The sequence below is a fragment of the Melozone crissalis genome, unplaced genomic scaffold (assembly GCF_028551555.1).
Source record: "Melozone crissalis strain CALT ecotype California unplaced genomic scaffold, PUWL_Pcris_2 ptg000009l_1, whole genome shotgun sequence".
NCBI classification, from domain to species: Eukaryota; Metazoa; Chordata; class Aves; order Passeriformes; family Passerellidae; genus Melozone; species Melozone crissalis.
In genome coordinates, this window is record NW_026535787.1 from 2,273,975 (window position 1) to 2,299,310 (window position 25,336).

Consider the following 25,336-nt stretch of genomic DNA (forward strand, 5'->3'; position numbering starts at 1 on the left):
GCTAGTTCTAATAGATTTTTGGAAGAATTGGCTGGGAATGCAGCTGCTGTGAGAGCTGAGGCAAATGAGGATAATTATGAGGGTGAGAATAGAAGTAAATGAACAAAGATACTCTGCACTCTTAATTTCAAGATTAATTTCAGTGAGAACAATAAAAAACCTTTAAAAATAAATAAGATTCAAAATCATTTTAACAAAAGAGTTGTGCTTTTCATCTCTTGTATGCAACAGAAGTTCTTAAAGCAGAAACATCAAGGCCTAGCAATAACAAAGCTGTGTTGATCAGTGATATTTAATAGAAGTCAATACTTTTAAGATTCTAAACTTCCAAAACAAAAACAAAAACAAATTGAAACAAACAAAAAAAACAAAAAACAAAACAAAAAAAAAACTCAAAGCAAAACAAAAAAAAAAACCAAGACAAAACATCCCTGCCAGGTCTGATGTTCCCTTTCCTTCTGCAGCCCCCTGATCAATTTATTAGATTTATATAATATTGTCTAGTATTAATAATATGTTGTAAATTTGTTGGTTTAAAAAGCAGCATGTGGTTCTATAAAGCAGCAATAATAGGTTGATTTGGATTTAGCTTTATTGTAACATATATGTGATAATAATAATAGTGGATTTAAGTCGTTTTTTATTATTCTGAGGGGGAAAAATTGCCTTTATGCAAAAAAAAATGTGAATTTTTAGAGATGAGGAGTGTCCAGTTTGAAATGCTGGAAATTGACTGAAATATGAGTCAGCCCCAGCTCACTCTTGGCTAAATTAAAATTAAATGAATTCAGCAACAAGAGACTGGAAGGAGCCCCAGAGTTGGCTCACGATTTTCTCAGAACTGCTGAGTTTAGCAGTGAGTTGTGTGAAAAATGTCATGTGTGTTCCTTCCTCCTCCCCAGAGTGTTCCTCTGCAGCATTGGCATGGAAACCTCTTGTTTTCACCCCTCTTTAAAAGGAATGCCTGGTTTTTAGCTGTGTTTTCTGTCGGTGCTTTGCATGCAATAAATGCCCTCTGCTTTTTGCCTTGCTACAAGTGAACTTTTTTAGACTTCAGCCACAAAAAGAAGGAACTTTGAGGTTGATTTTTTTTAGCTTTCAAGACAGCACTGTGCCATCTGCATCCGGATATACCCAGATAAATAAGAATGCAGGCTGAGTTTGGCCTGTTGGGAGGCAAATCCTGCACCTGCACCAACATTTCAGACCAAAATGGAGAAGTGACATTGGGCTGCAGCCTGGATGCTTTTGTTAATTTAAGAAGCAGCATTGCTGCCCCTAAAGCTTTTTAGCTGCTTGGAGCCATCCAGAAGTTTGTGTTTGGTTTACTGATCGAATTTTTAGCACTAAACACTGTTTTTGTTGTAACCCAAGCCTGGGGGAGCAGCAGGGTGTCCATCTATGTTTAGCTCAGGTTTTTTGGCTCTGCCTTCATTCCTTGGCCACCAGAGTGGGTTTGGTTTCCCTCTCTTTTTGGAAGAGGTTAAATTGAGGCATTCCAGGCCTGAAAACACTTGAGCTTCATGGAGTAAATCAGGATCAGACCCTTCGGTTCCTCCACCTTCTTCCCTGCAGTTTGGGCTTTAATGTCCACAGCAGATAAATCTGGTTTAGCTCCTTTCTTCTCACCTATTTAATCGTTTTCATTTTCTTGATGTTCCTGTCCAGTCTGTCTTTCCCTGAGGGTACAGAATTCAGGCTTTTCATTGCCATATTTTTATTTTTGTTTTATTTTTAGAACTTTAAGCAAGGGTGAGGTCTGCCTGGGTGCAATACTGCTTTATAAATAACTAATAAAAGTCTGATCCTACAAAATTCCTTTATTTTTTAGTAAGCCTTAAAGAATAGCCACAAAGTCTACATTCATTTTTCTGGTCAAATACTTTTGATTATAAATAGACTAAAGCCCAAGATCACACTTGGGGTAATGGAGAAGATTATCAAGTGACTAAAAAGTCTGTATTCTTTCCATATGAAAATGAGCTGTTGAGTAGGAGCAAGAGCAGTGGGAACATCAAAAATATGTTATGGGCTCAGATGTGTGATAGGGAACAGGGAATGTCAAAGATTCTGCACAGGTTTAGGCTCAGGTGGAAGCTGTGGAAGAAGTTTTGTGATAAATTGGGAAAATACTGAGGTGAAATGTTACCTTAAGGATTGGATGTGCCTAAATAAATCCATGTGTTGTTTCCTTCAAGTTTACAATGGAGTAGCTTAACAGAGGTAATTAGAGAAGTCAGTAATGAATGAATATGATTCTCTAAATCCACCTCAAGAAAAGCCAGTTTATTAATTAAATTGAGGGGATGGGTGAAGAGATCCTCACCTGAAGCATCACCTTCCTACCTGATCATCCCAGGGCTGGCCCTGTGCCTGTAACCCTCCTCTTCCTCTTCTGGGCTGCTCCACACCTTGTCTGACAATTCCCTGTGCCTGGAAAAGAACCCTGGCTGGCACTTCAGACACTCAGAATAAAGGCCAGTTCAGTTTTGGCAAAGAACTTCACTAACAAGTAATGAGCTGAACCAATTTTGCCTCTTCTTCAATTATATCTCCTGACAGGCTGTCAACCAAAGGTAGTAATTTTTGTCTCTTTCATGAGACCAGGAAAATCTTGTTTTCAGAATGACTTCCTGGTGTCTCTTGGTTTTACCCCAGTCTGTGCCAAATGCTGGTTGATTAAACTCTCATCCTTCCTTGACACAAGTAATTCCACTTTTCCTGCTAAAGTACCTGATAACAGCATCTCTTCTTCTGCAACAGCTGGAGGCTTCCCAGCTACCCTGCAAATTATTCCATGTCTTGCAGCTCTCTTACCCTTTTCTGGTGGCTAACCTTGGATTATTCCTGCCTAAACAACCTTTTCATCCTTCTGGGCTTTTTCTCTAGTTTCACACTCCACCTAATGAAGAAAATTTGTGTCATTTGAACCACACAGAGTGAGAAATTTGTGACACAGGCATTTCTTTCTGTGCGTATTCTCTCTTCTTGAGTCAGTTTATAAGGGATATTTTTTGGTTGATCTGAAAGGCTGGGCAGAAATATGTCAGGACTTGTGATAAAAAGGAGTGTAGGGAGTTGTGGATTGCAGTGATTGGATCAGAAAAATAATCACAGGGACTGGTTGAGGTTGGAAGGGATCTCTGGAGGTTGTCTGGTCCAGAGCTGGTTGTCCAGGACTCTATCCAGGTGGTATTTAGATATCTTCAAAGATGGAAGATGATTCTATGATTCTGTTACAAATGGAAATGATGGAAAGATTGGGAATGATTTCAGTAATTCCATGCTGAAAAATGTTCCTGCTCAGTTCAGCCTACAGACAGCAGAGAACTATTTCATCTTGCTGTAGTTGGAACTTCTTGAGGGGGACAATTTTACTCTTTGTCATTGACACAAGAAAAGCAGGAGTAAGATAGAACAAATATCAAAAATGTGATTGGAAATCTCAGACCCTGTTTTGCAGACACAAACATTTTTGGACAGAAACTGCCGTGCTGAACTGAAATATTTGATGGCTTTGTGGTTTGATCCCAATTTACAAAGAATGAGCCCCTTGGTCACACTAAACCTTTCACCTTTAGGAAGGAATTGTTCCCCATGAGGGTGGTGGGACCCTGGCATAGGGTGCCTGAGGAAGCTGTGGCTGCTCCATCCCTGCGAGTGTCCAAGGCCAGGTTGGACAGGGCTTGGAGCATCTTGGGACAGTGGAAGATGTCCCTGCCTGTGTCAGGGCTTTTGAAGATCATGATTCCATGATCTTTGCTTCCTGCAATGCCTATTTACTTTGGAAATGGAATTCTTGTGAACTTTTGCCTTTTGGAGTTGCCTTCCCACAACCTGGTCCCATCCCAAAGTTCACCAGCAAGTTCTTGTCACACCTTCCTTGTTTCATAAGAAACAGGATCCCAGGCTGATAAATGTGGCACAAAGTTACCCTGTAGGCTAGCCCAGAGGCAGCCCAGGGTCTGGCCATCACAGCTCATCCCCTGTTGCCCATTCCAGAGCCGGCAGCTGGAGTCAGAGACGGGAACCACCGAGGAGCACAGCCTGAACAAGGAGGCGCGGAAATGGGCGACACGCGTGGCCCGCGAGCACAAGAACATCGTCCACAGCCAGAGGGTAGGTCTGGGACAGGCACATCCCCTGGGACTGGAGCTGCTGACAGCACCAGGGACCCCCCTGGCGCCTGCCTTCATGGGGCTGTCAAAAGTCAGTTCCACGCTGGGAAAATCCATGAGGGATTGGTTGTTAAATCTAATGCGACGATGTAAAATTAGGTAGGCATTCATAAATTTATTTCTGTGTCTGTGGCTCAGCGCTGAAGTGCCAAGGGCTGTGTTTGGGCATCAGGCAGCTGGGTTTTGGAATGTGTTGAATGTGTCTTTTAGGAGGGAGAATAAAGAAAAAAGTTCTTTGCTCTTCCCCCAAAAAATCCAGCTATGAAGGAGTCTGCTCTGCTTTCACCACACCCTGCCCAGTTTCCCGGTGTTCCATACAATTCCAGCTCCTGAGCACAGCATCACCTGGAGAAAAACAACATCCATAATGCTCTGACATCTCTGGGAAGGCTCCAGGGAGAGCTCAATGCCCCTGAAGTGCCTAAAGGGGCTCCAGGAGAGGTGGAGAGGGACTTGGGACAGGACACAGGGAGGGCAGCATTAGATCACCACCTTTTATTTCTTTTATTTCCTGGGATGGACTTTGTCAGCCAAGCCCAGCATCCAAACAGTAACTGCTGATTGTCACAAATTGCTGTCCTTGGCATCTACTGCACCTGTGGTGTGTGTCCTTGTTCCTGGCAGACCCTGGAAGAGCTGGAGTGCCACGGGCCCGTCATGTCCGAGCAAACCCGAGCGGAGCTGGAGCAGAAAATAGACGAAGCCAGGGAGAGCATTCGCAAGGCTGAGGTACAAAGGAAATTATTTTGGCATTTTCACTTCCTTCCCACAGGTAGATCTTAGTTACAGCTTCATTTGGTTGGTGGAAATGTGTATTTTTAGCATCAAAACCCAGGGAGTTTTAAGGTGATTTTTTTTTTTCTTCATTTGGTATTTGTCAAATCACTGAATGAACTTCATGAAAGTCCAGATCAGAAGAGTGATATTAAAACACCTCCTGATGAAGAGTGAGTCCTCTTGCCACATTTTTCACTGTGAAAGTTCAAGAATCTATATTTATGGGCTTTAGGTGAGACAGATTGAAGAACAATCTCATTTTTTTTTACTAATTTCCTTCTGCTTGAAGGAATTAATACCAGAAAATGGTGACTTTATCTGACTTCATATTTTCAGGTTCTAGAGCTGCCACGTGCTGTTGTAAATCTGACTGTTGATGGGGAAACATTGGAAATAATCCTTGTATCTCTAATTTTAGTGTGAGGTGGCTTTAAAAGTGTTACAGAGGTTTTTGAGACGTGTTGTGGGTTAAGACTCATGAAAAAATGAACTTATTTGGCTGCCGATGTTGGGCTGGTAAAAGTGAACTGTTTTCATGGGCACTGACTGAAAAACCCCATTGTAGGCAGCAGGATCTATCTGCTGGGTTTTGGGTGAGTGGGTTGCTTAATTAAAACTGTAGGAGAAACCTAATTGTTTCAGTGAAGTGCTTCTCATACCTCAGAGTACCTGATGTAATTAGGAGTGTGATTTACAGGTGAAGGGGTTGGAAAATACAGAGCCAAATCATTCCTCCTCCTGGCAGGAGAACTATCAGGCTCCTTTTTTAAAGCAAATGCAGGATATGGTTTTTTTTAAAAACCTAATTCTTACAGAAAGTGGTTTAAAAACTTGTTTTGAGTAAATAATTTCCAAGAGACCATACTCCAGAATACTTGTGTATATACATACATAGTTAATAATTAAATCTGCAAGGATAAAAGCAGCAGCAAGAAATAAAGTCAGGATAAGAAGTCGCCAAAGAGAAAGTACTTGCAGCAAAATATTATAAAAGGTAAAAATTAATCCAGTCTGGAACTTATTTGACTTAGGAGAGAGGGAAAGTGCCAAGAAGTAGAAATTTTAATATATTATTTTCTCCAAGATGTGTGTTTTAGCTAATACAGACAAATAGTGTATTTTCCTGGTTTTCTAGTGTGTTGGAGTTAAACCATCCCTTATCTTCCTAATATTTAACACATGCCATGTTTTACAAGGGAGTATGGTGCCAGTGCCAAGTACTTGAGGATGAAACTCAGTGTTTGAGGGATTTTTGCCAACTTCTTTCTCTTCTGCTGCATGTTTTAAAGACATGAAGTTATCCCTGAGCTTTTAGAATTGTGTGGAAACCTCTTTGTGGGAGTTTTCTGTATTGCCACCAAAGTTGTTCATAGTGTAGCATTGTTTATTTTTTTCAGATAAACCAATAAGTGAATTTAGGGAGATTTTACTTCCACTTGGGAATGGCTTTTTCTTTTAGCCCTGTTGGTCCCCACTCCTCTAAGACTGAGCTCAAGACCACAAATCAGACAAGAGATTTTTTCACACGTAAAACCCCAGAGGAGAACAACCTGAGCTTTGAGCTAAAACCTGTTCTTTGGGAATGCAATTATAATTCCTTGCAGTGTGTGAAAACCAAACATTCCTGCATATTTAAGTGCACCTGATGGAGATGGAATTACTGACGGTTGGGCTGGGGAGTGGTATTTGTGCAAAAAGTCATTGAGGCTGTGGAGAGGCTGTGGAGTTTGTTCTGGTCTCACATCTGAAGGTGTGTGAGGGTGACACAGAGACTTGATTTTTATTTTATTTTTCTCTTGAAATGCTTGTTATTTTAATGGAATTTTTTATGCCTGTTCTATCCCATTTTTGGTTTCTTGACTCGTTCATTTGCCTTTGCAAATCCACTTTCTCTCTTTTCTGTCCTTGTCATTCCTGAAGGGGAAGACGACTTCACAAACACATAGAGATTAATTCTTTGTGGTTTGGTAAGAGAGGATTTTATTGGTAAAGGTTTTATTTTTCCAGGGTGTATTGGGCATAGAAGTGCTCATCTCCCTGCCCTCTTCCTTGGAGATCCTGAATCCAAGGAAATCTAAGCCCTAGGAGGAGCTGAGGGGCTCTTCCATATGGATAACTGGATTTAACAAGTATAGGGATGTGGAAATGGGTGTCATTTGAAAGTACAGCAAAAGAATTGAGTAAAAATGTGCTCAGGATCAGGAAATATTGGAGAATCCCAATTGTTTTGTCTTCTACAAGACAAATATAAACCCTCAGATTGGCATATCCACAACTCAGTGGGTTATTTCTGATCTTTTTCTCCCTGGGATAACAGCTATTTTTCCTTGTGATGTTTTCAGGGAGCAAACTCCTTGATTAGAGTTAGGGAAAAATTAGTATTTCCAGCAGAGTGCTGCTGTGCAGATGATACATGACAGATGTGACTGTAACTGATAACCAGAGCACACATTTTTGTGTTAAAATTGGAAAATGTGGGGTTTGTTAAAGGAGGGTTTTTTTGTTTTGTCTGATTGCTTGTTTTTAAAGGAAATGTTAAAATAATGTTAGAATTGGAGTGATAATACCTCTGGCACTGGCAAAGAAGTAAAATTGACTGCAGTTAATGACACACTGTGGAGTTCAGATCCAGAGGGATTCCAAGCTTGTCCCTGCTGCATTGAACCACTCTGATAAAGACAAGCCCTGAGAGCACAAGGTGCTCCTTCAAACTGAAAGTGGCACAATTCAGGCATCAGATCAATTAAAAATTGGGGAATTGATGTTGAAAACTGATTATTTGTGAAGATAAGCCATTCTTGGAGCTCCTCTGTACTCACTGACCCAATTCAGGTAATTGAAGTAGAACTTCTGTGATTTCAGCTTTGATTTCTGTAACAGCAGGAAGGAAGAGAGGAATTGAGCTTTCCATTTTCCCACTGCCTGAATCCCTTTATCTGTCAATGACTGGAGACACAAATTTACTGGGAGCAGAGCCTGAGCCTCCTTTTCTCTAGCTGAGCCCCTGCCCATCTCCCTCAGAGATTCTGCAGCCCCTTCCCATCTCCCTCAGGGATTCTGCAGCCCCTTCCCATCTCCCTCAGGGATTCTGCAGCCCCTGCCCAGCTCCCTCAGGGATTCTGCAGCCCCTGTCCAGCTCCTCAGGGATTCTGCAGCCCCTGCCCAGCTCCCTCAGGGATTCTGCAGCCCCTTCCCATCTCCCTCAGGGATTCTGCAGCCCCTGCCCAGCTCCCTCAGGGATTCTGCAGCCCCTGTCCAGCTCCCTCAGGGATTCTGCAGCCCCTTCCCAGCTCCTCAGGGATTCTGCAGCCCCTGCCCAGCTCCTCAGGGATTCTGCAGCCCCTGCCCAGCTCCCTCAGGGATTCTGCAGCCCCTGCCCAGCTCCCTCAGGGATTCTCCATTCCCTTCCCAGCTCTGTTCCCTGCCCTGCACCCGCTCCAGCCCCTCCATGTCCTTCCTGTCCTGAGGATGCTGAAGCTGTCCCAGCACTGGAGGTGCCTCAGCAGTGCCAGCACAGGAGATTTCTGTTTCTCATCTCCTTTTTCCTCTCTCCCACCAAAGGCTCCAGCCTGGCTCTCCCCAAGCAGTTCAGTTGTCCCAGGGCTGACAAGATTCTTCTCCAGGATGGTGGCAGAGGTTTCCCATTTGCTCTCAGCTCTTTGGGCCTCCACAGCAATTAATCCTGTTCCCACTTAATTACAGGGGGATGTGTTTTGTCTCCTCATCAGGATACCTACAGCTCTCCAGAGAGTGTTTGTACCAGATTAGATCTGGTTAAGGCTCATTGTGGTGCTGTTTGCTCTGTTTGATCAGCTCAGAGGTGCAGGGCCAATTTAATTGTGTTTAATTGGGGGGCTGATTTCTCCCTCTCCTTGTATTTGGCTGTGGATATTTATTGCTGGGCTGTGGCACAGTGGGAACAAAGGAAATTCCATATGCTTCAGGAAAATAAATGGAATGGAGCCACAGAAGGGTTTGGGAGGGAAGGGACCTTCAGGGCATGGGCAGGGACACCTTCCACTAGACCAGGTTGCTCCAAGCCCTGTCCAACTGCCAGGGAATAAGGCTCCTAATCCAAAAAGGTGAATTTGTAAAATGCCACTCTCTGCCATCCCTGGTTGAGCTCAGGAAGCAAAGGCTGGGGAGCAGTGCAGGGAGCCAGGTGCCTTCCCTGCAGGAGATGTGTGGGAGCTGTTGGCCTTTCCAGGTCAGCAGATTGACCTGAAAAAAACCCCAGTGACATCCACAGAGCAGGAATGTCAAACTGGCTTGGTGAAAAGCAGTTTAGTGTGGGGGAGGATGGTTTTTTACATGGTGGGTAGTACCAGGACACAGGGAATGGCTTCCCACTGCCAGAGGGTAGGGATGTATGGGATATTGGGAAGGAATTCCTGTCTGTGAGGGTGAGCAGGCCCTGGCACAGGTGCCCAGAGCAGCTGTGGCTGCCCCTGGATCCCTGAAGTGTCCAAGTCCAGGTTGGATGGGGTTTGGAGCAGCCTGGGACAGTGGGAGGTGTCCCTGCCCATGGCAGGGGTGGAATGGGATGATTTTCTAAGTGATGGCTTTGGGATGTCTAATCCAGCCTGTTCCTCCATTTTACTGAATGTTTTGGCTCTGAAATGTCCATAACATTTTTCACTCCATGAGGAACCAGTGTTCACCCCAGGACTGCAGAGAAATGGGATATTAAATGTTTGCATACAAAACTTTTACAGGCACTTATTTGCCTACAGAATTTGGGTGCTGTCCATTCAGGCCCTGTTCCCAACAGCTTGAGAGCCAGTTCTTAAACTCCACAAATTCAACACTTAGGGATCTTTAATGTTCTGTGTGCCTAAGCTTGGGAAAAACCCATCTGCCACTTGGGCTGGAGCTGTGCAGGTGGATTCTTCTCCAGGAGTTGCTTCCCCTCTCTTTCCTTAACCTTGGAATTCCCTTGGGAGAGGTGTTATGTGTGCCAGTGCCTCATTTCCTGCTTGCTTCACGTTGGATTTCAGTCCATGCAGATTATTTAGCATATAAATTAACTGCTGGAATAGCTGTACAAACCTCCAGCCCAGCCTCCCACTTAGAAAAGAAATTCACTCAGTGTTGTGGTGGAAATTGTCATTTATGAGCTAATTCCCTGGTGCAGAAAAAGGATCCAGATTTTAGGTGAGTTGTGTTGGACAGGATTTGTCTTTTTGGTTGGGGTGGTTTTGCCAAAAAAGCTTTGGGTTTTCCACCCCAAATTCCAGCAGAGCAGTGCAAGTTGAATTTTTTTGTTTATTTCCCCATACACCCTTACTTTAACACTGTGATTTAAAACTGAACTGCATGGAATAAGACTCACTTTGAGTTTTGAGAAGTTTAGGGCATTTCAAGACTTAATTATAAATCAAATTGATTTATAGTCATGCCTATCACTGTATCATAATTCCAGTGGCCCAAAATTTAACTTTTCCTGAAGAGAATTACTTCATTTTAATATCTTTTTTTAAGTAAAAAGCCTAGAATTTCAACAAGAAGTTTTTCTAAACGGGGACAGAAATAAAGATAATGGCTTTCCAGAATGTTTTGCCAGAATGTCTACACATTGATTTCTTTCTGGCTAAAAGAATTTGCCAAATGAGAGTGTCCAGCCACCTGGGGACATGGTCAGTGGTGGCCTTGGCCGTGCTGGGGAAACATTTGGACTCCATGATTTTAGAGGGATTTTCCACCCTAAATTATTCCTATATGATTTTTTTTTTCTTGCCACTGAAAAATATTGCAGTGGAATAAAACATTTCTCACTGAATATGGTTTGGGTCTCCTCATAATCCTAATTTAATCTGATTTTAGTATCTGACCAAGCTCCTAAGTGCAACTTTTGTGTAAAAGAAATAAATCTGGATTCTTCAGGAGAAAAAAAAATCTGTGCATGGCACAGGGATTGTTCTGTACCTTGGAAAGCCATGGTAGGTAAAGCAACTGTGCTTTCAGGAAAATCCATTTAAAAGTGACTTGAACAAAAACCTAAACCAGAATATTGAAGGGGAAACGTTTGCTGCTTTTCTGTGTGGTTTTTAGCCCAACACCTTAATGAATGGCTTTGAAGGACTTGGATTCGAGGTGTTTGTGGGATGTGAAGGAGCTCTGGGTTTCTTTCCAGCCCTTTTCTCTCCTGGGAATGGGGAACAGCTCTGTAATGTTCCTGCTGCATTTCATTTCCATGCCTTGCAGAACGGTTGTGTGTCTTCATCTTGAGTAAGCTGTGGGTCAAAAAACCATTGCTTAATTAAGACTGGAACAGTAAATAAACAAAATTACTGCATCTCCCATGTGAAGCAACAGTCAGGTATGTGAGGAATAGATAACAGTGTTTATATTTTCTAAAACTTGGGTGGTTTTTCCTTTCATCTTCTGAGATCCTCCCAGCAGAAAGATCAGCTCAGAGGAGCAGGAACCCCCCAGAAGAGTTTGTACATTTTGTGGGTGGCTGATGTTTTTTTAATCAGCATAAAAATACCCCAGTCCTCAGCTATTAACCAGTAATTGGTGGCTGTAAACAGCAATTTCACTGTTTCACAGGAAAATGTTTGCCCTGCAGTGAGATTCGCTAACAATGAAGTTTGGGCAGCACCCAGATTTCAGAGCCAGTGCTGGATTCTAGCGTTCCTGGGCTTGGGGAGCTCAGCTGCCTTCCTGGAGATGCTCAGAGGTGCTGGGGCTGCCAGGGGTCACTTGATGGAAGATAATTTTGAGTCTATCAGGGCAGGTCACTCAGTGTCCCTGGGGATTCCAGTGGGGGCCAGGGAAACCCAGGGTTAAAGCCTGGTTTGGTTTTTAGTCTGATGATCTCTCAAGGGAACAAGAGTTGGAGAAAAGCTTGTGGCACAAAGTGCTGAAATCACCACTATTGCCCTGTTTCCTTCTTGCTTAACATTTTATTCTGGCATAATGAAAGCGCCAAAGCCCAGCTCATTCAGATGGAGTGATGCTTGAATGAAATGTCGGTATCTTTATAGAAGCACAGAGTCATTGAGGTTGGAAGGGCACTCCAGGATCATCAAGTCATGCCAGCGCTGCCAAGGCCACCACTAAACCATGTTTAAATGTGTGAGAAGCAGGCTAAAGTTCTGCTCCTGAGTGGTATTTTATTTGTATTTTTCCTACAGGTAGGAAGCTGTTAACTCTGGTCTACCAGCATAATTATTTAGGTAAAAATATAATTTCAGCTTGTAAATAACTTTCAAGTGCAGGCCTGACCTAGTGCTTCTGGTGCTTTTATGGCTTGCCTGCAATGGAATGAAACCCAAAACATTTGTGGTTTGGAACAAACATTTGTTGACTGTTAAGGCTCCTGGGTGTAAACAGGGAGGGGGAACTCCATTGGATTTGCTGGGTACATTGAATTAAAACCTCTTGTAAAGTACACTCAAGGATTTTGGAGCAGCTTGTTTATTTTAGCTCACAATTTGTACAAACAAACTACAGCAGAGCAAGGACTAACAGCAACTGCAGATGTTTGTAGCAGCCTGGACCAGTGTTTATTGCTGTAGCATAACTCAGCCTCATTGGAAATTGCATGATGAGGTAAACAAAAACAACTGGGCTGAGCAATTCCTAGGTGGAGGCACAGGGGAAGTGCTCATAAATGGGTGTTAGGATGTAAAGACAAGTTAGGGGGAAGCTACTTCACTCCACAAGTAAATATATACATTAATATATATATTTATGTCTTCTACTTCACTCCACAAGTAAATATATACATTAATAGATATATTTATGTATTCAAGGCCAGGCTGGACAGAGCTTGGAGCACCCTGGGATAGCAGAAGGTGTCCCTGCCCATGGCTGGGGTGGCACTGGAGGATTTTAAGGTCCTTCCAAGCCAAAACATTCTGGGATTCTGTGAATAAGTTGCCTTTGACAAGGTTGTTCTCCCTGCCTGTGCAGCTGCAAGGTTGGAGTGGTTTGTTGGAAATCTTGGATGCTTGGGAACAGGAGAGAAGGGATGCACATTAATGTATTGAATGTTTCCTCCTTTTCTCAGCTCTCTGAACACTGTCTGCTGTTAATCCTTCACCTGGAGACCCTTGCATGAAGAAGTGGCTCAGTGGCTTTGGCTTTTCCCGTGGGAAACACCTCTCAAAGTTGTCCCATCCTCCTTTCTCCGTCCCTGATTGCAGGGCAGAGCTGCACAGAGCTGTAGCCATATGAAGTTTCATCTGACATAAATTTCCCTCTTACAACTGACCTACTCCTTAAAAATCACATTTATTCTATGAAGAATTTAAAATAATGTCTTTCAAAAGTGGTTTGATTGAGATAGGTTTAAATCACCCTCGCAAATTAAGTGAAAATGGAGGCATTTTAGGGGTTCAGCTTAATAAAGTTAAATTGTTTCTTTTCTGATTTAGTTTCTCAGTAGAAAGATAGAATTCTCTGATTCTGTAAGTGCAGCAGCATGTCAAAAATGAGAAAAATACCTGTATCACTTCAGCTCAACACAAAATTTTGTATGGAGTAAGGATTTATGTAAGAGATAAATACCTACCTGGCACCCGTTGGCATTTGAATTTATTGGACACGTGTTCTGCATAGTCTGCTGTGCTTCAGCCACTACTGGAAAGGGAATTTCCCTCTAATTTTTGCCTGAACCCACCTGTTTCTGCTGTTTTTTCTTGGATTCCCAGTGCTGCTGAGTGTTTGATCTGGAGCAGTGAGGTGCTTCAGATCCCTGTGGGAAAGGAGAGAAGGGAGATGAAGCTTTGCTACTTGCTAAAAATGACCAGTGCTGTGAAGGGGAATGTGGGAAGGATTCCAGGGTGGTTCAGTGGGTTTCTGTTGCTGCCTCCATCATCAGTGACTCACTGAAGGATTTTTGGGAAATCACTTGATTTTTGTTCCTCTGATGAGCAATGGCAGCAGGGGGTGTTGAGAGGGCTGGTCTGGACAGAAATACCCTCAGTTTTATCCCTGGGTTTTCCCTTCACTTCTTGATGCAGACCTGCTCTTGCTGAAATCCTGAATTTCTTCCCACTGCTCTTCCCACCCCTCCTGTGTAGACTGTGAACTAATTTGGATCAGGGTGGTGCTTTGCCATGAATTTGTTAAATCCTTGGCTCCATCGGCCAGCCAGCCTGCCAGGATGCTGAAGTGAACCCAGCTGTCAGAAAACCTCCATTTCCATGCTGCTCTCAAGACAAAAATCCTGAAACTGTTTGTTGGAGTGCGATTCTTACTTAATTTGGGGATTATTAACATATTGTGCTTCCATAACAAATGAGTTTCCTGTGATCTCTGGCATGTGCTGGTGGAAAAGATCCTGGCTTGGGAGTTGGTGGGTTGGTGTGTGTATCCTGTCAGGTTTATTTGTGTTTCACATCCAGCTTAGTCACCACCTGGAAGGGTCTGCACTCTGAATATTCCTAATTTTAAAAATCTTGGGTGGTTGGACTTCAAAGCTGTACTGTGCTACTTAAGGGTGTGAATTGGGAGCAGGCATAAACTCAGAGGTGATAATTTAAAAAACACCAACTGGTGAGACTGGCTGGGGCTCCAGAAGACCATTGGCTGTGTCTTGGCTCACAGCAAGGTGAGGAAATGAGGAGTGGGGCTCATTTCCACAGGGAGCAGCTTCGGGAGCCATCTGGATGGCCAGAAGGTCTGTGGGGCAAGGTGTGACCCTGAGGAAGTCTGAGCTCTGTGTGTGTTTGTGTCCCCAGATCATCAAGCTGAAGGCAGAGGCGAGGCTGGAGCTGCTGAAGCAGATTGGGGTGTCCGTGGACACGTGGCTCAAGAGTGCCATGAACCAGGTGATGGAGGAGCTGGAGAACGAGCGCTGGGCCAGCCTGCCCTCGGTCACCAACAACGGCTCCGCGCACCTGGTACGGTCCCTGGGGGAAAACCTCTCACCAGGGCTGGGGATCTTGGGTTCCAAGGGGGAAACATCTCATCAGGGCTGGGGATCTTGGGTTCCAAGGGGGAAACATCTCACCAGGGCTGGGGATCTTGGGTTCCAAGGGGGAAACATCTCACCAGAGCTGGGGATCTTGGTTTCCTGGGGGTAAACATCTCCCAGGGCTGGGGATCTTGGGTTCCAGGGATAAACATCTCACCAGAGCTGGGGATCTTGGGTTCTCAGGGGAAACATCTCACCAGGGCTGGGGATCTTGGATTACAGGGGGAAACATCTCACCAGGGCTGGGGATCTCTAATTCCCAGGAGAAACTCCTCCCCAGGGCTGGAGATCTTGGGTTCCAGGGGGAAACATCTCACCAGGGCTGGGGATCTCAGGTTCCAAGGGGGAAACATCTCACCAGGGCTGGGCATCTTGGGTTCCAAGGGGAAAACATCTCACAAGGGCTGGGGATCTCACATTCCTGGGGGAGACATCTCCCAGGGCTGGGGATCTTGGGTTCCAAGGGGGAAACATCTCACCAGGGCTGGGGATCTTGGGTTCCAAGGGGGAAACATCTCACCAGGGCTGGGGATCTTGGGTTCTCAGGGGAAACATCTCACCAGGGCTGGGGATCTTGGATTACAGGGGGAGACCTCTCCCCAGGGCTGGGGATCTTGGATTCCCGGGTGGAAACATCTCCCCAGCTCAGATTCCCAGGGAGAAACCTCTCTCCAGGGCTGGAGGATCTTGGATTCCCAAGGAGAAACCTCTCCCCAGGTCTGGGGCATCTTGTGTTCCAGGGGGAAACCTCTCCCCAGGGCTGGGGGATTTCGGATTCCCGGGTGGAAACATCTCCCCAGCTCAGATTCCCAGGGAGAAACCTCTCCCCAGGGCTGGGGGATCTATCCAGGGGCTGCTTCTGGCTTTGTGTGGCACACAGCAGGTCCAGAGGAGGCCCCAGAGCTGCTGCAGGGCTGGAGCCAGGCTGGCAGAGCTGGGGGTGCTTCCCTGGAGAGGAGAAGCTCCAGGCAGAGCTCAGAGCCCTGGCAGGGCCTGAAGGGGCTCCAGGAGAGCTGCAGAGGGGCTGGGGACAAGGATGGAGGGACAGGACACAGGGAATGGCTTCAAATTGACAGAGTAGATTCAGATTTGGTATTGGGAAGGAATTGTTCCCTGTGAGGGTGGGCAGGCCCTGGCACAGGGTGCCCAGAGCAGCTGTGGCTGCCCCTGGATCCCTGGCAGTGCCCAAGGCCTGTGTTTCTTTGAAGGTTCATTAATAGTTTATAATGTTATCCTGAGCTCTTTGAGTGTGCAGATCCAAGTGTCAAAAATCCCAAAGGAATTCCTGTGCTGAGTTTCACTTCACATCCTCTCTGGTCACGACAGATGAGGATTTGTTGCGTGGCTGTGTTACACAGTGATTTTATTCCATTTATTTTTGCACTCCGGCTCCTTTAACTTCCCTCTGTGCCTGTTGGGCTACTCCCAGTCCCCCATTCCCAGTGTCCCCCTGGAGCTGAGCCCCCCGTGCTGGTCCCAGGCAGTGCCACAGCCTGGGAGGTTCAGCTCTGAGTCTCATTTTCCCCTTTTACACTTACGTAGGCTCCTGCATTTAAAAAAGGCTCTGTTGACCTTGGCAGGCCAGACAGGGACAGGCCAGAGATGGAATTCTTAGAGCTGGGACCAAAATGATGCCAGAATTTAGAGGAATTACTGGAGTTTGTAACAAGCAGCACTTTGCCTGCAGCCTGGAGGAGTGGGCAGTGTTTAACAGAGCTGGGGAAGGGAAGGGAAGGCAGCTTCCTGGAGCCCCAGGAGGGGCTGAGGGAGCTGGGCAGGGGCTCAGCCTGGAGCAAAGGAGGCTCAGGGGGAACCTTGTGGCTCTGCACAGCTCCTGACAGGAGGGGACAGCTGGGGGGATCAGGCTCTGCTGCCAGGGGACAGGGACAGGAGGCATCTGTGTATATGAGCAACAAAACAAGATGGATTTTTATTTATTTGTTTATTTATTTTCATAGTTTTTAATGTATATAATCTGCTTTTCCGATCACCTCCCCTGCATTTCTCCTGTGTTTGCTGCCTGTCCCACACCTTTGTTGTCCTTCTGTCCCATCCACTGATTGCTTGCTGGTGCCGCCCTCCATCCCAGACCCTGCAGCAGAAGGATGAGCTGTGTCAAGCCAAGCTCTCGGTTTCCTGTTTTCCCTCTCCATGCCTGCTTCCCAAATGATTCCAGCTGAGGGGTTGGTTGAGAGCAGCCCACATGCTGAAAATGAAGGAGTGTTTTTCCTGCTCGTGCTGGAAAAGCAGGAGCAGATGTTGCCCAAACCTTGTAGACATGATTTGCTGATTTCCATGATGTCCCAGCTGGATCTCAGCCCTGGCTGCTGGGACCATGCACAGCAAAAGGCAGAGAAACAGGAGGGGAAGCCCCAGATTTGCTGATTTCCCAAAGCACTGCCCAGCTGTAGGACAATTTTTTGGTTATCCCAACATCCCTGAAGGATAGATGGGGGCAAACTGTTCTTGGGTGAGAGTTAGTGAGGAAAAAATAATCACCAGGACTGCAAGGATTTGGTTTGGAAATAGTAACGTAAAAACTAATTAAGTCAGAACATGATGAAGCTTTGTGCTCTCCTAGTCCAGGCCTAGAAGAGCAAAGCTGGTTTAGGGAAGCTGCACTGGGAACTGGGGGGCTCAGCTTAACTTTTTTTTGTTTTATCAGTCTCTCACTTTTCTGGTGGAGCACCAGATTCACTCCCAAATTAATAGGAATAAACACAGGGAAGATGGCTCTACACCACAGTATTGCCTTTGATTCACAGAGCTGTTTTCACAGAATAATTCATCATTTTTTACATGAGATAAAGTTATTTATTGAAAATGTAACCTGGGCACCAGGCCAAAGCACAGCTCCTGGCAGTCTCACCCAAACTTGTATTTTTCCAGAACATTGACTTCAGGTTTTATGTAAACTTTTATAACAAGTTTTACAAATCTTCCTGTCTCTTAAGAATTTTTGTAATAAACTGTAGCAAATCTGTTGTGTGGAATACACCAGCTAGAAGGTTGATTTGGAGGTTTATTTTTTTAAACTTTAGATATTTTCACTGCAGATTTATTTTATAACTTGTGGTCACAGGTACATTAATCTTTCAGTAGCATAAATTCCCTTTTTTCAATAAACTGTTTTTTGTGCCATTGCAATGGCATCTCCAAAGTACTTTAGTCACAGATTATGTGAAAAATTGATTTTATAACTGTCCATCAGCTGAGCTGGATCTTCCAAAATCTTCTGCAGTACTTCTTAAAGTCCAGGTGCTTTTGCTTGAACAAAGAAATCCAGCTGAGTTACTTTCAATAACAATAAATCGTAAAAAATACACACTGAAAAACATTAACCAGCTCATTTTTATTGTTATTCCTTCACCAATTTTTAGCAGCTGCTGTAATGCCAACTGGAATTTGTTTTACCAGGTCAATGCTGATGCAGAAAAGGAAGAAGGTGAAGAGTTTGAAGACAGCATGGATGTTTTTGATGACAGCAGTTCTAGTCCTTCTGGTACTCTCAGAAATTACCCTCTCACCTGCAAAGTGGTTTATTCCTATAAGGTTAGTGATTTTTAAAAATTTATTAGAAAAATGAATTGTATAAGAACAAATATTAAATGTGCCTTTGGGAGCTCGAGGTTTGCTTTTGTGATAGGGTGAGATTCAGGGAGAAGGGTTTTTTGTGAATGGCAGAACCTTCATTGGGATGTTTTAAATCATGTTAAAGCTTTCAGTTTTTTTTAAAAAATCGCTTCTAGTAAAAGTAGATGGGAATGTTCTTTCCACTGCCCATGCCCTTAAAGCCACTTTTCCATCCTTCCTGTCCCACGTTGCAGGCTTCTCAGCCAGACGAGCTGACCATAGAGGAGCACGAGGTGTTGGAGGTCATTGAAGATGGAGACATGGAGGACTGGGTGAAGGTATCATCCTCTCAGCTTGTTTCCATGAGGCTGGGATGGGAGGGAACGCTGGGGTTCTCTCCAGAGCAGTGCCCCAGGCAGAGAACGGCTCCTGTTGTTGGTTCGCAGGCACGGAACAAGGCTGGGCAGGTGGGATATGTGCCAGAGAAGTACCTGCAGTTCCCAACCTCCAGCAGCCTCCTGAGCATGCTGCAGTCCCTGGCCGCGCTGGACTCCCGCTCCCACACCTCCAACAACTCCACGGAGACTGACCTGCTGCCAGGCAGCCTCAACGGGGACTCCAATGGTAAATCCCGCTTGGAAATGCACAGGGGATCCAGCTGGCCCTTGGGAACACTCTGCACATCGAGTCTGGGGGGGTTTCCCAGATTTCATGGAGTCACAGAATCATTGAAGCTGGAAAAAAATCTCCCAAGATCATGAAATCCAAGCTTTGACCAAATCCCACCATGTTGCAAAGTCTGCTCATTTTTTAATCCTTCCAGGCATGGGAACTCCACCATTTCCCAGCCTGTTCCAATGTTTTAATCACTATTCCAGGGAAGAAATTTTCCCTAACATCCAATCTGAGCCCCCCCTAGTGCAATTTGAGGCCATTTCCTCTTGTCTTGTCTCTGGTTTCCTGGGAGAAAAGGCCCCACCCGCCACAACCTCCTTTCAGGGAGTTCCACAGTGAGACTGACCCATATCTGACCACAGCCATTCCCAGTAATTATCTCAGTAATTCTCTCTCTCATATTAAATCTGCATAATTCACCTCCTCAGCTCATACTGAGATTAAAATTAAGGAAATTTTAGCTGAGATCAAAATTCAGGAAAACTGGAATAATCTGTCCCAGGAATAACAGAATCTTTAAAAGAACCTCAAAATCCCCAGCTCCAGCAATCGAACTTGATGTATACTTCCATTTTTTCCTTATCTCATTGGGTTTTCTCCTTTTCCATTTTGCAGTCTGTTTTGTAAAAGCACTTTATGATTACGAGGGGCAGACAGACGACGAGCTGTCCTTCCCAGAGGGAGCCATCATCCGCATTCTGAACAAGGAGAACCAGGATGATGATGGCTTTTGGGAGGGGGAATTCAACGGCCGCGTCGGGGTCTTCCCCTCCGTGCTGGTTGAAGAGCTCACGGCCTCAGAGAATGGAGAGACTCAGTGGATTGGGGATATCCAGGTATGGAAAGAGGTCTTGGCTTGGTTTATTATTTGCTAAGTTCTGTCACTTCTTCAGGAGAAAAAAAAAATCAAAACCAGTTTAAGAGGGAAAAAAAAAATCAGAAGCTATTTAAGTAAAAAAAAAACCATAACTAATTTAAGGAAAAAAGCCAACCCAAGCCCTCAGTGCTTGCATTTTAGTTTCTTACCCAGCCTCATGATGTATTTTTGCAAATTTGTGAATAAAGGCAGATATTTGGATAGAAAGCAATCAAAGGAGAAAATTGGCAGTTTACGTCCTGTCATTAATTTATGACACTGAGATGTCAGACCCAACCTTGCAAAAAGAGAATTACAGGCTCTTTCAGCCCTAATTTAGTATCTTCATACTTAAATCTGTTCTGTATTCTCTCAGTTTTGAGGGGCAGAATACTGCCAAGTTTTGGATTACAGTAATTTTTGCAGCAATGTCCTCATTTCTACAGCGTAGTTCTATAATCCTTATATCGTATTAGAAAATCATAGTTTCTGTAGTTTGGAGATAGAAACTGCACTTCCATGTTTTCTACAATAGACTTTTGCAGTATTTTTATTCCTCAATTGAGGAAGACCACAGAAATGCACATTTAAATGCATTTTGGGTGGGGATAAAGCTCATGATCCCAGCACTTCTGTGTGAACCCCACTTGGCCGAGCAACCTTTTTGTTTTGCATAACCTTCAAAACTCCTCTCTGAATTACCTGGGAGAGGCTGAAAATTTCTGTTCAGTGGCAACCTGTGATTAAAAAAATTGAATCCCTGTTGGATACCTTGGCTTTCCTTCCCAGACTTTCCTGCCAGCTGCTTTTGCTCCGGAGGGAACTTGCTAGAGTAGGGATGGGTTGGAAAATTGGTGTGTGTGTGTTAAATGTGCCAAGGAGGATTTACTGCAGCTTCTCCCTCTTTTTGGCACAGGTATCCCCCACTCCAAAGGCCAACAACTCCCTGCCACCACTGCCTCTGTACGACCAGCCTCCCACCAGTCCCTATCCCAGCCCGGATAAAAGAGGATCCCAGTTTTTCCCCAGGTCTCCGTCGACGAACGGTGAGAAATTTGCAAACGTTTGGGGAAAAGGCTTCATTTAGAAACCTTTCAGAAAAAAGGAGCATTTTTGCAACATAAATTCAGCAATGCTGTGGGGCTTCTTTGTAATAGGGTGTTGCTTATTCCCTCAGAAAACAGCTTTGGTTCAGAGTCCCCTGGATTCTCTCAACCTCCACGAATTCCTGCGGAAAGTTCCTATGGCAAACTGCGGCCTGTAAGTGACCAGCAAATTCTATGGGTTGTATTGATAAAATATTTTATAAAATGTTATGTAAGGTTATATTATTACATTAATAATATATTATAATAATTTCATAAATATTATAAAATATTGATATTCAAAGGGTAGCATTCCCTAAACAGAGCTGAAAAAGAGGTGGGGAGCAAATGCCAGAGGAAGTCAGTCCTATGGTTTATACAGTTCCTTTCCTGTATATTTGGGATTCTGTTTATTTCCACCCCCTTTGGTGTGAGGAGTTTGGATGATTCCTAATGATGAAGATTTTTTGTTGTTTTTGCTGCCTGGAAAAGGGAAATTTGCCAGAAAAGGAAGGAAAGAATTAAATCACTTAGAACGTGACAAAATCCATCTCCTACGATTAACTTTGAAATCAAGCTGTGGGGTTTTCAAAGCCCTTAACCAAACAGAAAATTTGTCTTTTCCTAACCTTTTCAGTAAATGAGATTGCAGAAAAAAATAGTGGTTTTGGATATTTAAATAATATGTTCTGAATATTGAGGTAGTATTGGGCAGTTTGGTGCAGGATTGCTCTACAGTTCATGTTTTCCAGAGCAAGTCTGGTGTATTCTGAAATGGTGTCCTGAAAACCCTGTTGGCACCTAAAGTGATCTGTGTCAGGAGCAAGAATAACTGGTGTGGCAGAGTGTGAAAACCTCATCACATTTTGTGTGTGAATTGTTGAGGTCAGTGATTCATGAAGTATCAGTGAGTGAGGTGCAGCAGAACATCCTGGTAGTTCCCACTCCACAGAAATTCCAGGCAAAAGCACCATCAGATTCAGCATGTGATGAGCCTTTCCCAGGTTTCCATCCTGGCTTATCCATGGAGTAAATCTGGGATTGCACCCTGGAGGGAGTCTGGGAGAGGTCATAAGGAAAATCCCATATGGCTGAGCTGGGCAGCACTGGAGCTGCATCCCGCTGGGCACACGAGCTGTTTGTTTGCATCATCCCTGGGGATGCAGGAGGTGCAGTCTGCATCATCTGCAGCTCAGTGCAGGAAATGCCAGGGCTTTCTGGTGGAATTGGGCCATTCTGGGGTGGTCACAGGCTGGTTCTGAATGTTGCAGGTGCGAGCAGCTCCGCCGCCCCCGACGCAGCACCACCGCCGGCCCACGGAGAAGATCGAGGACGTGGAGATCACCCTGGTGTAACGAGGGGACTGGCTCATTAGTAGTGCTACAATCAAGGCCAAACACAGCTTTTGGTCAATCTCGTTTTTGGGCACCTTTGCATGATGAAGACTTGGACTAGAGCGAGCGATAGGGAGGATTTTATGTGGCAGTGACCTGGCGGATTCCTTCCCACAGTCATGAATATTTTGTGCCTTTTGTTGGGTTTTTTTTGTTTGTTTGTTTGGATTTCTCTACATCATTCTTCTTCTCTTAGCACAAACCAAGACAGGCCAAGATTGGCTTTTTTTCTTGGCTGGAGTTGCTCCATTTTGATGTGGAGACAAAGAAAGAGCCCCGTTCATGCAGCTTAGTCTTAGCATCCTTTGCTCCTGTGCATTAGTACAGTATATTACTGTTGCCATAGGAATGTGTTAAAGATTGTGGATCCTTCCGGTAGCATCACCTGCCTGATCAGGTATTCATCAGAAGAATGAAAAAGGGAACAGAAAAAGAAGTCTAAAGGAGAGGCTGGCTCCTCTTGAATCCCCCTGCAGAAAGGAAGAGACGGGAAAATGATCTCCTGGAGAAGCAAAAGTGTTCATTCCATGGGTGCTCCCCTTGTCAGTGATTCACAGCTGAACATTCTGCCTTTGGATTTTTGTGTTTACTCAGTGCATTTACTCATAGAGGATCTAACATGGAGGTGCTGAACCAGCAGCAACATCTTCTTCCACAGCAGAAACCAACGGGTAGAAAAGCAAAAAAGCAAGTGAGATTTTTGTCTAGATCTGGAAATTGAGCTGCTTTTCCTTTTCTTTTTTTTTTTTCCCCTCTTAGCAGATTTTGGGGATTTTGGTTCTTTTGTTGGGTTTATTTTTCTAAAGCATTTGGGTCACTCTTATCCCAGATATTGCCGTGTACTTTATTATCCAACGTTAGCAGTGTATCTTTGTCATCAAACCACCGGAGTTCTAGAGTTAGCAGTTCCATTTAGAGTATTTACATGCATTTAGTTGTTGCATTGGATGGCCCTGTAGCCTTTTCCCACCCCAATCCCATTAACCAGCCAAAGCCAGGGAGCCACGAGCAGCTACGGGTTCTGCCTTCACACCACCTTCGTGCCCAAGATGTGCCCAGTTCCTCTCAGGGAAGAAACTGAAAGGAAAAGTTTCACATTTCCCTCAGAGAGCTCTGAAAAGAGAGCTTGGATTTTGTTTTTTTTAAGAGAAAAGGGCAAAGAATATTCTGAAGTTGAATGTGGAGCGGAATGGTTGGAGGAGAGGGAAAAACTGGATACAAGCAGGTTTTTCCTTGGGCACTGACTAAAATATTGTCAGCATTCTCCATCAGATGAAAACTTCAGATCAAAGGCATCCCAAGGTTGGGTTTGGAGCTGTTTGTGGGTTCCCTTGTGTCTTCATGGTTTTTTCTCAAAGCCAGTAAATTTTCAACCTTTAGTTTACTAACAAGGGCTATTTTTTGAGGCTGCATTTACAACAAAAACCCAACGACTCATCTAACAAGATTTGATCATAAACTTTGCACATACCTGGAAATCCCAGCCCAGGCTGGGTCTCTGGGACATCCAGTGCTTGCCAGTCTCCTTTCCCAGTGGGATCCTTAACCCAGAGTGGGGCTGTCTGAGGGCAACAATTCATGGATCAGTTATGGAATCAGTGACTGTCCAATGAAGTCTTTTCCATATTTTATTCCTTCTTTTGCACCTCTTGTCCTGTTGATCTGTTTGAGGTCTTTTTATGTGTTTATCAAACTTATTCTTAAGTTTAAAAAGAAATGTTTTTAAAAAAAAAAAAGGTTTAACTGTTTGCAAATATTTTGAGATCTTTACAATGCAGAAGAAAACCAAGTTTTTGCCATAATGTTCATGTTCAATTCTTTTGGCCAGTTTCACCAGTTTCATGTTCAGTTCTTTTGGCCAGGACACAGGTCTGTGTCCTTCACACCCGGACTTTCAAAAATCCAGAAAATTTTTATTTAAAAGTCTCTTTAGTTGTATTTTAAAATATTTTCTGTAAGAGCTGCTAATTTTATTTAAAAAACAAAAGTGGAAAAAAAGCAAAAAAAAAAAAGAAAAAGGAAGAAAAGTTGTAAAAAGATGCCTCCTTTTTAACTATGATTTCTTCATACAGGGCATGTATCGGCCGTCTCATCGTGTACAGCTCAGTACACCCTGAAAGCATCAGTGCAAATGCTTTCTTTATATTGGCTGTAAAAAGTTTGTATTTATTATGTATAAAAAGTTGAATAATAAAAAAGTGGAACTAAATCCCTGCTGCCCTGGGAGATTTGGGTGGTGGGGAGGTTTGAGGGAAAACCCAGGGATAAAAAGCAGTGTTTTCTTGAGAGAAACCTGGTGCTTTTACATGTAATTTGAATCTTGTGCTTCAGGAAAAGGACATCCTTAGAATCAGCTTTAAACATCTTTTGGAGGGGGCACTTACACAAAGAACAAAACGTTGCCAAAAATCGAAGAGCCGGCAAAAAAGCTCCAGTTATCAAAATAATTGCTTAATAGCCTTGATGCAATTAGGATAATTGCCTAAAGAAAGCCAGGGGAGTGATTGATAACAACCCTTCAGAGTGACTGTCCCTTAATAGGCTTGATTTGCCTAATTGTGCCAGGAGCATTCCCTCTCCAGCTCTGGGATCCCTCTGCGGGCTGCATTTCCACGTTGGATTTTCTCACTGCACTCAGAAGCTGCCAGTCAGTGACCACCTCCTTGCTGGGCTACTCCCAGTTTCCTACAGCTGGTAGGTGCCAAATATTCCATAATTTCCACTGGTTTTGGAGACTTTTCCTCATGGCACAGAGCACTCTGCTGTGGGGTTGGGTTGGATCTTTTTGCACTTCCACTCTTCCACTGAGATGTTGCACAGGCCTTCACTTTTTCCCCTGAGCTCCTGCACCTCTTCCTTTGAGAAATCCC

General features: G+C 44.2%; 1 protein-coding gene across 2 annotated transcripts in view; it reads left to right on the forward strand.

Moving 5' to 3' along the window:
* Positions 1–24,674, forward strand: part of FCHSD2 (FCH and double SH3 domains 2) — a 120,318-nt gene extending 95,644 nt beyond the window's left edge. For both annotated transcript variants that reach the window (XM_054270263.1, XM_054270264.1), the window contains 10 exons: positions 4,003–4,119; positions 4,803–4,907; positions 14,648–14,809; positions 18,301–18,435; positions 18,711–18,794; positions 18,903–19,080; positions 19,747–19,967; positions 20,904–21,033; positions 21,165–21,247; positions 22,344–24,674. In XM_054270263.1, coding sequence (XP_054126238.1) covers positions 4,003–4,119; positions 4,803–4,907; positions 14,648–14,809; positions 18,301–18,435; positions 18,711–18,794; positions 18,903–19,080; positions 19,747–19,967; positions 20,904–21,033; positions 21,165–21,247; positions 22,344–22,427 — 1,299 coding nt within the window. In that variant the 3' untranslated portion in view covers positions 22,428–24,674. The remainder of the gene's footprint in view (positions 1–4,002; positions 4,120–4,802; positions 4,908–14,647; positions 14,810–18,300; positions 18,436–18,710; positions 18,795–18,902; positions 19,081–19,746; positions 19,968–20,903; positions 21,034–21,164; positions 21,248–22,343) is intronic.
* The last annotated feature ends 662 nt before the right edge of the window (positions 24,675–25,336 follow it).